Source organism: Branchiostoma floridae, chromosome 15 (assembly GCF_000003815.2).
Source record: "Branchiostoma floridae strain S238N-H82 chromosome 15, Bfl_VNyyK, whole genome shotgun sequence".
Classification (NCBI taxonomy): Eukaryota; Metazoa; Chordata; class Leptocardii; order Amphioxiformes; family Branchiostomatidae; genus Branchiostoma; species Branchiostoma floridae.
Genome location: NC_049993.1, coordinates 4,120,197 through 4,135,495, shown reverse-complemented (window position 1 = coordinate 4,135,495; position 15,299 = coordinate 4,120,197). Strand labels below are relative to the sequence as shown.

At 41.0% G+C, this 15,299-nt stretch overlaps 1 protein-coding gene across 1 annotated transcript; it reads right to left on the bottom strand.

Moving 5' to 3' along the window:
- Positions 1 to 398: 398 nt before the first annotated feature.
- Positions 399 to 10,213, bottom strand: LOC118432217. Its single transcript, XM_035843746.1, has 13 exons — positions 9,533 to 10,213; positions 9,134 to 9,388; positions 8,651 to 8,785; positions 8,359 to 8,496; positions 8,015 to 8,155; positions 6,687 to 6,821; positions 5,119 to 5,427; positions 4,706 to 5,002; positions 3,303 to 3,402; positions 2,904 to 3,048; positions 2,564 to 2,657; positions 2,248 to 2,369; positions 399 to 1,662 (listed from the first exon to the last, which is right to left on the bottom strand). The coding sequence occupies exons 1-13, from the start codon at positions 9,888 to 9,890 to the stop codon at positions 1,639 to 1,641; spliced, it is 2,253 nt and encodes a 750-aa protein (XP_035699639.1). The 5' UTR covers positions 9,891 to 10,213; the 3' UTR covers positions 399 to 1,638.
- Between the last annotated feature and the right edge of the window lie 5,086 nt (positions 10,214 to 15,299).

The window sequence follows — 15,299 nt, the reverse complement described above, 5'->3', positions numbered from 1 at the left end:
CAATTTAATTGATTGGTTCACGGATTCGCTAGCTCCTATTTTTTGGGAAAAAAAATAAAAATGAAAATTACCACTCAGCAAATTTGTACCATTAATGAAACCATTAAATTCACCAACTTTCGGGTGTTAGCAAATTGGCCTTTATATTATAAGCTCCTTAAAATGTAGGTATTATTATTCCAGTTATATTTTTTATTGATGAAGAATAAGACAAACATAAAAACTGATACTACTTTTGTAATTTTCAACAAACTGTTACTGTACAGTAATAGTGTTTTTATATTTTTTTCAAGCTGAAAACTTTTTATTCTTTATGTTTTGGATTAGCCCTTATCTTTACCCCAACCATTTAACAATTTTTATTTTTTTTTTGCCCTATTGCTCCATATTTTTTATAAAAAAAATCCGTGAACCAAGAAATTAAATTGGTGTGGCCTAAGAATACAGATAATACGCTACCTCATGGTTATATGATATTGGATAAAAGTAGATTCCTTCATAACTGAGTTCAGTCTTACCTACATGTTGTGCAGCCTAGAATAGAGGTACATGCTATCAGGTACCCATTGGTAATTCTATTAGTTACAGATGTATATCTCTATAGTATACTGCATCTTGTAGCTGTAAATGCTCTGACTACAATAGAAAAGTTTTAGTTATTCTATATATATATATATATGTTGGTTAAGATGAATATTTGCTGTGGAGGGAAAAAGATTGCTGGAACAGTTGCTTATTTATAAAATGCCCTACACCGTATGCTGTAGGTCAGTAAAGGTAACATACATTTGTACTTAGATGATGCTTTCTATCATTAGATCCTGTTAACTCAATTGTATGCAATGCTTGACCAAAGCCTTTGTACAAAAAGAATTGTAATTATACAGAAATCAAATGAGTGGAACATATTTACGTTTCACAGGAATTGCATTGGCTCACATGTACTTTATATAGCTAAAGTTTGTCAGTATAAGTTGTCCTTTCCAATAGAATTAGCATAATCTTGCTGTTAGGAAATGGCATTGAATGGCCAAGATATAACCCTGTCATTGACTGTAGTCTTAGTGCCAGGGAGGATAATGTGAGGTGGGGCTGATTTGGTTCTCAAGCTACTGTGTTAATGGCAGGTTTTTATGGTAATTTTTGTTCTGGACCCCGTTTTGTTTTAGCACAAGACCAGTGGTGGTAGTTTGCAGTTGTGAATTCTCTGGACTAAATGTTCGTTGTCATATTTTAGTTTGTGCAAAGTGAATTACATAGATGGGCAGAAGATGCACACTGTTATCTTGGTTAAATAAGATAAAAATACAAAATGATGTAAATATCGTAAACAGGAAATGTAAACTATGAATTGTTTTTGTTTGCTTAAAATTTGCAATCTATTATCCTAATATATTCCTATCTTATGATGCAGCTTGTACAGTATATGTGCCATGTTTGTGATAAAAATGAATGTGTAATCTTCATTTCATTATTGAAATGTTTCATAATTAGCATAAGATTGTCCAGTAGAACATATTTCTGTATGCTTGATATTCCTAGAGTCACATTGGTCATTCTGGCTATGTGTTGGTGAGAACATGAGACAACGTTTCCTTCTTGGCAAAATGATTCTTCTATGTCTCTGTCAGTGGATTCTTAGTTCAGCAGTGAGGTGTATGTCTGCAAAAGTAAAGAAATAATACATTGATCTCTGCACTAAGACTTCCGTTGATTGCCTTTTAAATGTATGATACGTAAGATTTGAACGAAACAAAAAAGTACCTTTTCCTACTTTTTCTTTACATTGTTAGTTCAATCAACCCTATAGCATTACATACCAATATTCTGGGGGAGATGCTGCGACATCATTGCATCACATAAGCATGTATAAAAATTGTGATCTTCCAACCAACAGATGGGCACAGACAGCTGTTCAATGCTTTTGTGTTCAGTATCAGCCTGGCTTCCCAGTTGAGGCCATTTGACAGTTTCCTCAGAGTATATAGTAGATTAGTTTTCTGTGCAAGGTTTCTTGCAGTTTTGAAGGGAATAGGTGCATACCTCTGCTACAGTGTATACATTGCAATGCATTGTGGTGTTGTGTCACTTCCTGGCCTTTATTTTGAAATGACAATGTTGTTAAATTAACTACCATGGAAATGACGGCAGCGTTGGTACACAGATGAGGTCATATTACTAATATTACGTGAAAAAGATAACATGTATTGAAAATAAATATGCTTGATGAGGTAAAATGAGGCAAACCTGGTTGTCCTTCAGCTCTTGCAGGGCTTTCTGTAGTTTTACCCTCGGCCCGATCTCAGGGACGAGCTCAGCAAGCACAGCGTCGTTCAGGTACATTACGGCAACTCCGTCTATTTTGTGCCCTGAGCAATAAGATGTCTAATTAACAAGAAACTTAGCAAACTTTCGCAAGCAGGCAAAACCTACCAAGAGGATCAAATGGGCATCATCAAATTCACCTACTGATATAGCTGAAGCAGTTGTATCATTGTTGTATCAAGTTTTTTCCTCGTTAAGGTTGCAAAGAAATAAGAGTTGTACGTGGAACTTAACTTACTCTTAAATGCTGCAGCGTACTGGCCAAAGCCCTTGGCCTTTAGGAATTCCACTACGTCATCCACAGTTACAAGGTCTGTGATGTTGTAAATCGGCTACATCAAAAGAGTGAATTAAAACGTGATAAAGGTAAATTTTCGGAAATACAGAGGGATAGATCTGTATAAGAAGGAGATACAACAAAGAAGTACTTAGCGTCGTAAAGACATCAATGCAGAATTAGAATGATAACGTTACGTATCGAACTCATGTACCAACAACGATTTAGTAGATACGTACAGTACAACCAGTAAAACCAGTATAATGTAGTCTGTATAGGAAAACACCGAATAAAAGGTTACCGTTTCATAAGGCGAATTGTATTCATGCAATTCTGTACATGTAGGATTCTCAGCTGATGCACTGTCGGAGGGATCGTCAGTTTTGATCATGTTCAGGTCTATTTGACCGCCTATGGGGTCCTGTCGCTCAGCAGCGTGTCTCCTTCTTTAAGACATAATTGGTTTGGGCGTCAGTTGAAGTAGCTACTTAAGTTGACAGTATGAGGTCCAAACACACAAACGCTATCAATGAAAGTAATGAAAAATACAAGCCAGCAAATAGGTGTTCTTTTTCTGAAGCAGCTGGAGCAGACATCTTGCTAAAAATAACAACATCACAGATTTTACTTAAAAGAATTTCAGCGCTTCATGATTACATTTTGATGGATCACGTTTTCTGTTAATACGGGCTTTAGTTACCTGTAGCATATTATGCCGACTGTCAACAGAACGACGACCAGCAGGGCAGCCCCAACGCTACCACCAATGATGGAGGCGACACTAACACTTTCGGGTGGACCTACAAAATTTAGACAACAATGTGAGCTATTTTCATATTGAAATGAATCATCAGAATGACGAAAAAATCAAGATAGAGAGGGTAGGGAGCCCCGGTAGTAATTGAATGGCACCCAGACAATGGGTCTTAATCAATTAAGACCACACTGACTTAATTCTATGTATGGCATCCTCTGAGGACCCCAAAACTAAATCGCGAGGGCGAAAAAATCCAGCAAAATAAAAAAAAAATGCTGCTAAACCACAGGACTAAACATCCAGTCTATTCTTTCCCAAGTTTTGTTAGTCATATATTCACCTCCAGTAAGAGACAGTCATTGCATTTCAATTATAATGTTTTTATGGCCATTCTTGTTTAAAGAGTGGATCAAGGGCGCTGTGGCGCCATGCCCTGACCATGTGCCCCCTTACACTGGAGAGCAAAGTCTTTAGCAAGCGTAAAATTCTGATTGGACAGATATGCTATTGGGTAACATGTGGCCACAGTTTTATTGAGGACAGGCGAAAATCAATGCGCGCAGATGTCATCCCATCCTCCTAACGCCCGGTCCCCAACGGCATTAGCCTATGGGGCCCTGCTATTTCATGCCCTATCAGTGGTTATTATGATTTTCGCCACAAACCAGCTGTCAACCAATCATAGAATAGGCTTTTCTTGGGCTTTTTGTTGTCGCAAGCTGTCTCGCAAAGGCCGCTGGGAAGCTATCAGCCAATCATGTTACGTATTACATGGCTCCATCCTCCTACGCCCAATCCCCAACGGCTGACTGCCCATATAAGGGCAAGCTCATTAATATTCATAAGCAAGGCGCCCTAATAACTGAATTCTGTGGCTGAGTTGTCAGGGGTGATATCGCTAGGCTTTGCCGCGATTGTCAACCCTGAGTGTGAGGGTGATGTCATCCATGAAGTTAAGTACAGTGTGGCCTAACCCTTGATTATGGCCTCTGCAGTCACAGGCTCCATGTACCGAGTTTTGGGAAAAGATGTTGCAGTAGCGCCCAGAGGTGGCCTGGTAGGCAACAGCGATACCGGTTCTGCATTGGAAATAGGATATATAGCACTATAACGCTTTACCACGGATCGTCATTATTTGTATGCATATCTATTTCCATCTCTCTCTCTCTGTATATATATATATATATATATATATATATATATATATATATATATATATATATATATATATATATATATATATATATACTAAATATAAGTAATAATGCATTAGCGTAGCAAAGAAATGAAACGCACCAGAACACAACAGTTTTCAAAAGTATTTCAATTTTCTATATCTTTAATACCTGTTTCGTCTGTAGTTCCCATCCGACCACTACCAGGATCGCTCCATCCCAGCAAGTTGTGCACCCGCACTTGAACATCGTACATGACGGCCAGCTGTAAGCTATGAATGTAGACATCACCCTTCGCACCAGAAACTCCAGTAGACTCCCAGTCTCCCCAGTCCTCCGTGTCGCTCCGTTTGTAGCGTACCTGGGAGTCGAGGATGTCGAGGTTACCGGTTTCACCTACTATCCACGTGACGTGTAGGGTTGTAGAGTTCACGGCGGTGACGTTTACTGTCACGTCATCAGGACGTTCTGCAAACAGAACGTAGAGAGTGTAGATATTTGAACACATATAGGGGAGGCTGGCAAGATACAGAAATGGAAATTTTACCGCTTTCATTACTGCATAAACTACATCGATCTCGTACCTTGCACCACGAGTGTAGCTTCTTGTGACGTCTCGTGCCCCGCCACGTTAGAGGAGATACAGACGTACTTCCCGTTATGTTGTCGACGTACTGACGTAATGGTTAAGGTGCTGTGGATCACGTGTTGTTCTCCCACCAGACCGCCATCTGTAACGTCTATCCTGATCCCGTTTCCAGGTGTGATGATTTCTTCGCCATGATACCAGACGACACTAGGGCCAGGAACACCGCGACCGGTGCAGCTGAACGTTGTGTCATTCTCGACAACTAGAGTTACGCTTTCTGGACCTTCTGAAACTGTTGCAGGTACTGGAATGATACAGGCCATATCTCATGTCTATACATGTATCAGAACAAGCGTATAAAGTGCATCTGATGCAATACCTTTCACCAACAATACACGTGCATTGATTGTTTTTTTATCTCATATTAGAATTGAGCTGACATTGTTTGGTGTGGCCTTCTCGGCAAAGATTGTGATCTTCTTGAGTCTGTCCAGATGGCCGCGGCACGAGTTTGTACCGGAGCCATGAGAGGCACTAAACATGAGAGCTTGTTAGCCGAGGTTGCATGGGACACACTAGCGGACAGAAGGAAAAAGCACCAGTTGATTCAGTTTTGGAAAATTATGAATGGTCTCGCACCACTGTACTTACATAATATTATCCCTCCACGTATCTGTGATACGGTCCCCTACAACCTTCGCGCAAACCAAAACCTTACTTCCATTGCCTGTAAAACTGAAAAGTATAAAAGATCCTTCCTACCTTCAACTGTTCACTTGTGGAATGAACTGCCTACGAATGCTAAAGCCGTCCTTTCGATCAACACTTTCAAAAAAGAGCTGGACTCACTATTCAACAAGCCGACAAAATACTCCCATTTCTCTCATGGCCAAGGTCGTTCCGCAGTTCATCTTACAAGGCTCCGTCTAAACTTCAGTCAGTTAAACTACCATCTATTTCAACACCATTGTATTGATTATCCTACATGTAAATGCGGCTATCATTGTGAAACAACCGAACATTATCTACTACACTGCACACTCTATACTAGCCAAAGAAGTTCTTTGTTATCGGCTGTCTCAAATATTATAGTAGACCTAAAGCACCTCAACGACACTAATTTATGTACTTTACTGTTATCAGGATCAACATCTCTCTCACATCAACAGAACTGTAACATTTTTGATCTTGTCATTACCTATATCCATTGTACAGGCAGGTTCTCCTAATTGATTCAGCACCAACTTGTCTTGTTTAAATTTATTTTTCTGTTATCCATTTTGTACTTATGTATGTAATGTCGTTTACTATTCATGTTTTATACGTATGTTTCTTGAGTAGAAGGCTTAATATAAGCAATTTGTGCTTTCCGCCTCATACTCGCAAAATATATGTGAATAAATAAAAAAATAAAAAATAAATTGAAAAGTATAACTCTACTATTCAAGCACTCTCTATTGAGAAAAGGAACTGATGATCGGTCAATCCTGCTTGAGCAACAGTGCACGTGCACCTACATGTATCTGTATATCATTCAGCAATGAAAAATGAAGGTTTACATACTCATTTTGCAGGTGTCTCCGACCCAAGGTTCCTCACACCCGGGACAGTTGCCGTTGGTTTTGTCACAAACCGTCCCTGTCACACAGTTTCCACAACTTTCCCCGCAGTCGTTACCGTAATAACCGTCATCACATTCTGCAGGAGGAAAATTATAGAATATCCTCATTAAAATCGCAGAACACGATGTACGCAATCAAACAATAAGCAATGACTATAACTTTATATATTTTTTTTCATTTAGTAAATTGATTGATACAAAACGTAGTAGCAAATTTTTCACATCAATTTTTCTTGCATCTTGTTTTTATGGTAGTGAGAATCATGTGATTCAGAATATGCCAATGAGCGCGCAGTGAAGATAGGGTGGCTTCTACTTTACCAGTAACCATGGTGACAGCTGTCTGGCCCAGGTCGTTGACCTTATTCGTTTGGAGAAGAAGAGGAAACTGAGCAAAAATAGTATGTTTACCTTCCGTGATAATTAAACGATTTTTTTATATTACTTACAGATAGACAATGTACTTGATACTGGTGATACTGAGTTTAGTTTTCAATAGGCCTAGGCGTAATTAAATACTCTTTTCGTACTTATTTCACACATACCACAGGTATGGGTAATATATTGTATTCGTAATGTTTCTGCATCTTCTTCTTCTACTATCGAAATCTTTAAGCGGAAAGATCTCTGTCGTTCCGGGGTCAAAAGACCTGAAACTTGGCACAAAGGTAGAATGGATCATTGCCCCTAGGTGTTTATTTTATCAATAGATGCTTTATGAGAAGTTTATTCAAGGTTTTTTTGCCATTTTGTTGTGTTTGTCTGTTAACAGCATAACGTGAGCCTTGGATGGATACTGATGATATTTGGTAGGTGGGTAGGGGTCAGGAAAACAAAGGTCAAGTTCGGTAATGGGCCCTCTAAACTTCCCTTTTTCATAAATGCTGTTCTGAACATGCTGCGGTCGTGATTTTTGAGTAGCAGATCAACAGCTAATTTGCAAAATTAATGGGGACAATTTATAAATCTACTGCATTCCATGATAGAACTTTAAACTTGTCACATATGTAAAGAAAGAGAGAAATGTCAGTAGATATTAATCATGCAACTAACGAACTCATTTGCATGATTAATGAGAAAATATCATGATTCCATGTCAACAGCATAACTCGAGAAGCCTTGGATAGATCCTGAGATAGATACTTAGATACCTTGGATAGATACTTAGATATCTTTAGAATAACTTTACCTTGATTGTTCGATATATGGACGGACACATCACTAAGGAAACCACAGAGTACAATTGCCGTTTGGCACGGAGTACAATCACCTGTCTGACAGTTGCTCCCCTCCCACCCAGCCTCACACCCTCCACTAGAGCAGGCACCAGTCATGACGTCACACACGGAACCTCCACTGGCACAGTGACAGGTTTGGGTGCAGCCTGCTCCGTACATGCCGTCTGGACAACCTGAAGTAGGGATTCGAACTGATGCATTTCATTTGAAATGTACAGGCCCTGGACACGTTTGACTTTTCCATTGTGTTTAATGTTCCGGCATTTGAGTGTAAAATTGTCCACCATTGCCTTTTCATTCAAATTTTGTTTCATTTCATTTTTATGACACTACTGAAGGTTGGAATGAAATAAAGTCTGTCTTAATGTGTACTCACCTGTGTTACACTCTATCCCCATGAGTCCAGGAGCACAGGAGCAGCCGTACGGGTCCATCACACACAACAGCTGGCCTGTACAGTCTCCACCCTCACACTCTCTCGTGCAGCTGGTACCGATCTGGTTGTTCGCACAGGCTTCGAAAGAATGAACAGTGTCTTGTGTGACAAATAATTAAGCCTTTACTTTTACTAGTTTTTAGCATTCCTTCTTTAACGCAGGGATTCTCCCAAATCTGTTATACATACAGACACTGTTTTAGGTCTAGTTGCACACATCACTATATCTTACCACTTTCACAGTTTTGTCCATGGAAGCCCGGAGGACACACACATTCCCCGCTGTTGTCGTCACACACACCGCCGTTGTAGCACACAGGACAGTCACCGGTACAGGAGGGCGGACCCCACTTGTTCTCAGTGCAACCTGTCAAACAGAATACGTAGATGTGTTTACCTGCGTGTGTGCTTTGTTGATCAGCAAGGAAGGGCAAATGTCCAAGTTGAAATTTCTTTGCTTGTGTGGGTGGGTGGTGTTCAGCATGAGGGAAAAGGTATCTGTGCATTAAATGATATGCAGCATTAATGAAGCAAGTAGAAGTTCAGTGATCACGATTTGTACAGCTTGAAAACGTGAATGATATCACAGTAATACAGGAATTAACAGTAATACAGGAATTACGCTTAGTGTTACCAAAAGAAGTATTAACTTTGTGCATGCAAAAATATTACCTTGTTTTTACATCGGAAGATAAATGGTATAACGTTAAGATACCTCTTACAATGAGCCTCATGATGCCCTGTTTTCTATCAGTATCCCCCTGATAGTAGCACTCATAGATCCCCTCATCTGAAGCCCGGACACTGGCCATGGTGAAGTTGAGACCGTTCTGTCCAGTCAGGACAGTCCCCCCGACCCCGCCCTTCCTCCACACCAGGGTACCGGTTCTGTTGGACTTCTGCACCATCTGTAGGGTCACGGGGTCACCTGTGTTGGCGGTCACTGTGAAGGTCACGGGCCAGACATCGGCTGGAAGGAGGATGTAAGTATGAATATTGATACGTCTTTCTCTATCTGACGGCTGTTGACTCATAAGTGCATTCCAGCAGTAGATGAATACATGAATCATGGCTCTCTTATGCACATATAATCGGCAACAAGTTGTGTACTCACCCTGTGACTTCATTTTGAAGGTGATGGCCTTTTCGGTTTGACTATTGTCAGGGGTCCTTACTCGACAGGAGAATGCCCCGACCCGGAAGTCACCAGCGTCACCATAGATTCTCACATTATAGCGCCCTGATATCTCGCCGGTGCCTCTCCGTGATGTAAACACCGTTCCTGAGCCAGTGTTGACCTCTACACCGAACTGGTACCCGTTCTGATGGTTGATGAGACTCCCCGTGTAGTAACAGTACAGCCAGGTGTCCGCTGGCTCATCAAAGAACTGGTACTTACTGACGATGGTGACGTCTACTACACCTGAAAAAAACGGAAATACCTTGTGAATCGGCTTTGAAAAGCAAATCATTTGGGACTCCAGTATTGGTTTACATTAAGAAACATCTAGAATATAGTGTCACAATAGATCGAAGTGGCCCAAGATCACCCCGTAACGTTGCCACGCGTTGTTGCCTATCTAAACGGGTGAACGCAACCGAGCATGAAAACTAAATATTGTCCCGCCATTGCTTGCCTTAATGCTAAAAGAGACAACGTCATACAAAGGCTTCCCTAAAGCCACTAAAGTCAGGAGTAAGTTATTATCTAAAAAAAAAACTTAACAAAGATTTTTAAGTAATGAGGAAAATTTTGAAATGATTCATGCGGCAAACGTTTCTACGATAAGGCAGCTACGTATACGAACGCCGAGTCCGAGTCTACAATTATGTTACTCAGGTAGACTAGGATAGAAAAATAGAATGTCTGGATGCATGGTCGGCTTCGTTCTGTATCTCTCATACTTGTCTATTTGGTCTAGGATTGAAATATAATCTGTATGGTGTGGGGCACATTTACATGTGGCCGTGTGTAGTTAACCAAAGTAGCAATTAATTGTAAGCTCAGTCACACGGAGCAAAAAAAGTACTGTACTGTACAGTCACGTTAGCCTCTACCAGGCTTCGTGGATCGGTGGTCTAATTGTAGAAATTGCACAAATAGAGTCTATAGTACGCTAAGGGAGTTAGCCGGCCAGAAGAGTACGTTTACTCACCACGAGGTGAGGATAATAATTCTACCGATTCACGGAGCCTGGTAGAGGCTACAGTCACGTACCTGTTACCGTCTGTGCAAGGCCAACCAAAAGAAACACAGTCCAAAGCCAGCGGCCCTCAAGGCTAGGTTCGGGTTTCCGGACGGACTTTATGCCCATTTTCGCGCCCGAATCCACATCCCTGTCATGCGAAATGCCACCGAAAAGTGTATATCCCTATCAAAATGCCAGCAAACCGATTGAGACTTGTTTGGAGCTACTTCCTTGTGACGTCACGAGATAGTCATGTCGGTCGGTGCAACGACCGTTACCTGGACGCATGGCTGACACGGGTATTCTTCTCGGTGTTAACCCGCTAATCAAATCTCAAAACCAGTCAAAACAGCGTATAATCCAACCTTTTTAGTGCAAAATACATCGACCAAGTACTGTAACATGACGGGGAGTGATTTATACTAAGTTGTACAGTACATGTACTGTTGTCACTGGACATTGGAATGGCCAATGATGAATTAGCCAGCTCGCACGCATACACACAGCTGGCATGCCTTCTTGAATTCTTCTGCATATGGAAAGGGGAACAAAATGACTTGACATCACATTAAATGTTTTCCCAGTGTCTAACGTAATACTAACCAGACCAAGGCAAAGGTACATGTATCTACATCTTTCATTAATATTTAAACATACATAACTCCCTAATGTATACAGAATCGCCTTTTAAAATTCTATACGCCAATACACCCCCTTTACTCTCCTTAATACTTCCCCTTCTGACTACGAACATGGCTGAATAAAACCATGATAGTGTTAAAAATGACTTCAGTTACGAAGGCGTTTTCGGGGCTCGTATTGTTTCATGTGCCCGCCATGGCATTGAATTGATCTGTTTTTTAAAGATAAGTTGTTGTTATCTCAAAGTCTGTTGTGATCCCAAAGCAGATGTTGTTTTGTGTTGGATATGGGTTGGGGCGTAGATAGTCCAAAAGCAAAGGCTGCTAATCAACAACGTTAATCGCTGATCGTGATATTTGTTCTGGAGCGTTTGTTGGAGACATTGTTGCTTCAGATTTACCTTACAATGTATGTAGAAATGTATCTCTAACGTTATAGTACACAAAGCATACGTTCTGCATGAAGCCCATCCAGTTATTTTGTTCCTCGCCTGGCTGTTCATTTGCAAAAAGTAAAGGCTGCTAATCAACAACGTTAATCGCTGATCGTAATAGGGGTTCTGCAGCGTTTGTTTGAGACAATGTTACTTCAGATTTACCTTACGATGTATGTAGATATTTTCACGTTCTTTAACTTGAAAGATCTCTAACGTTATAGTACACAAACCGTACGTTATGCATGAAGCCTTTCCAGTTATTTTGTTCCTCGCGTTGCTTGTTTACATGAGCACCCCGTGCCTTTCACGGTGATATTGAATGGCCTCACTCAAGCTTTGTTGACGCATGGAGCCTTCAACCAAACAATGTACGTTCTTTGACCCTGTCCGTGCCGGTCTTGTATATATATTTCACCCTCAGTTGTATACTAATACAGGACTATATGATTGTTCGTTTTACTGAAGACTCAACCATTTCTGGCAGCAGTGTTGAACCAACGTACTTTATATACAAAGAACACTCAACGCTCAAGACTCAAATATACGTATAACATGTACATAGCCATAAGACATACACTATGTATAAATGTTTGTGTACATAAAATATGTGGTGGAAGATTTTTTTAATTTTTACTCCGCGTACCGTAGGTACGCTAGGGAGTAAAAATATTGTTATATTTCAGCCATACATAGTATGGTTAAATATATTGTATTCGTCATGTTTCTTCTTTCTTTCTTTCTCCTGTCAAATCTTCAAAGTGATTCATCTCCGCCGTTCCTAGACCGAATGACATGAAATTCGGAACACGGATAGAATGGGCCAATACCTTGATGCTTTTTTCTCATTTTTTTTTCTCATATCTGCCTCTAAAATGATTTTATTGACGTTTAAAGGCCATGTTTTGACCAAAACGTTATATTTTGGCCTCCTGTACCCTGGTCTTACAATGGAATGGCCTGAAATTTGATCCTGGTAAAATGATCCAGGTAAAAGTTTTGACATAAACTACTTTAAAATGATTAATTTTGGCACTTGTCTGAGGGGAAATTTGTTTTCTTTTGGCCTCCTGACGTGACCTTCCGTGACCCCGCACAGAGCCCACACCTGTGCGCGAAAAGGGCGAAGGCTAATTAATATTCATAAGCGGGGCCCCACGATTCCGTATATACGGCAGTGTTCCCGCCAGAATTTTTTTCGGGGGCCGCCGAAGAACGCCGAAGGCCCCGGCCCGGCAGGGTCCAGGGGCAGAGCCCCGTTGGGGGTCCCAGGGGGGCGAAGACCGCCTGAAACTCTTGCACTTTAGGCTATTCAGAAGGCTTATTGTATCAGTTTTTAGGGGCATTTCTGTGATAATCGCAGCAGTCACTTAACTTCTCTTCAGGAGTTTAGCGTAACAGTATTTCAGGTCAAACCGTCAAAGGCAACTAAAACAAACTTTAACGTTAATGAGTTCAACAGTACTTATAACTTTTGTCCGGTTTGCCATCCGAAGTTGAGACGCTAGCGATGGTATTTTCACTGCGTTGTTCGCTCCGTACCTACGTTTTTAGAAGGTTCCGTTTATCACGGAACTGCTGTTGTTTCAGAAATCTCACTGACTTATGCTTACAAACACGTAAATTCCTAACTTGCAACCAGCGCTTTACTATATAACTACAGTATTCTCGGCACTCAACGCGTTCCTTCGTTTCACCATTTGTGGTAAACAAAGCGACAAAAGGGTCCTTGAGCCCGAAGCTGGCAGGTGTTGTGGTCTGCTAATTGGATTGTCTCGGTAGCCAATCAGCAAAGACTTAAGGGTCTTGCGTCCACTTAGTACTACTGAGTGGATCGCGTGCGCAGTGCCGTGCATAATCATTTTGATTAGGTTCTCGAGATCGCCACCTCCAATCTTTTCGCAAATGATTCATTCCAACTACGAACGAGGACACGTAACACACCTAAATGTTAACAAGCTTTGGTGCCCTTGGGTTCATGACAACTACGAGTAATGTACACAGTACAACAGTGTTGACAAAGGCCGAGCTTTGCCTGTGCCTCGGTACTACCTGTGCCTGAAGAACTCTCTTGTCTCCGTGGCCTGATTGGTCAATTTCCGAATGACTTGAAATTTGGCACAACGGTAGAGTGGGCCAATACCTTGATGTTTTTTTTTTTCATTTTTTTTTTTCATTTTTAGACCAAAACGGAATATCTTGGCCCCCTGTACCCTGGTTTTACAATTAAATGACCTGAAATTTGGTATAGATAGGCACTAGACATTTGGTTACATGATTCAAGTAAAATTTTTGGCAAAAACTATTTTAGAATGATTAATTTCAGCACTTTTCTGAGGGAAAATTGGTTTTCTTTCGGCCTTTTGCCTTGACGTCACCCCGCAGAGCCCCGCCCGTGCAAGTTAATTGAATTTAACGAGCCAGCCAATCAGCGAAGAGGAAACGAAGTCTAATCAATATTCAATAGCGGGCCTTCCAACCCAGTTTATATAGAAACACGTGCATATCTTGACAACACAGCGGACGAATGTCACCTTACGCCCGGTTTTATATACATGTATATATAAAATAGTTGTTTGCTAGGATTTGGAGTTAACGACAAGGTCATTTGGACGGTAGCAGAAGGTACGCGTTCCTTGAACGTCAGAGTACATGTCGTTAGAATGTTTTGAACTGTAAATCTAAACAATTGTGTTACCTGTGCAATGTTTATATGAATAAACATACATTTTGCCAGCACGACGTTGCAGCAACATGTTAAGTTTATGTCTGTATTATGCCACTTTTATTGTTGAAGGCGCGTAAGCAAATGAACAAGCATGACAAAAGAAATATTATGATACTATTTATTCGGTAACATTCACTTTTATTCACGATTCTAATTTGCAATGCCTGCAAACGCCGATCGGAATCACCCGGACCTTGTACGATTTAAAATGCATTTAACGGGAAATTGGAATTTATGACGAATCCGACACGTTAGTTCAAGGAGCTTTTATCAGATAAAAGCTCCTTTGTTAGTTCAGATTCTTTTCTCAGTAGTCACGCTTCCTATTTTCATAGTTTAAAAACTATTGACAAAGGAATCGTTAAAGGATGTTTTTCTCCTGGTGCAAACTGTAAACACACGTCACACACCACTCATCTCCGATGTGACGAAGCCACTTCCGCCTCTTGTGCCATTTTTCTTGGATTCGAGACTGGCTCGACAGTCGAGCCGTCCACCGCGGCCTCGGCGTCGTTTCCTGGCGATCGGTGTCAGCCCTGACTGCACCGCTGCCCCTTGTCCTTGTCCCTCAACAGTTGTTGTAGAAGCAATAGTTTCCGCGTCGTCCACTTCTTGACAGATCGACGACATAGAGAGATACTTGTGTATGTTATCCAGTCCAAAACACCGCAGTTTCTCGGTTTATTTTCGCAAAGTTTCGTGCCTCTTCTTGATTGGCGTTATGTTACCGCCTTTGTTGGGGCCGCTGCTGGCTGTGATTGGTCGCAAGTTAATTCGATTTTTCGTATAAAGTGGCACGCCCTGTCTAATCGGTATATCTGAAGACTGCAGCCAAGGCTGTTGTCATGGTAACGACACGTATAACAACATTTCCCTCATGCGAATCGGG

Coding starts and splice junctions, on each gene's coding strand:
- LOC118432217 (XM_035843746.1), bottom strand. CDS start 9,890: ATGATTTGCTTTTCAAAGCCGATTCACAAGGTATTTCCGTTTTTTTCA. Junction 6,822..8,014: donor GGGGAGCAACTGTCAGACAG/GTGATTGTACTC, acceptor TTCCTCCTGCAG/AATGTGATGACGGTTATTAC. Junction 3,403..4,705: donor GGGAACTACAGACGAAACAG/GTATTAAAGATA, acceptor TAAATTTTGTAG/GTCCACCCGAAAGTGTTAGT.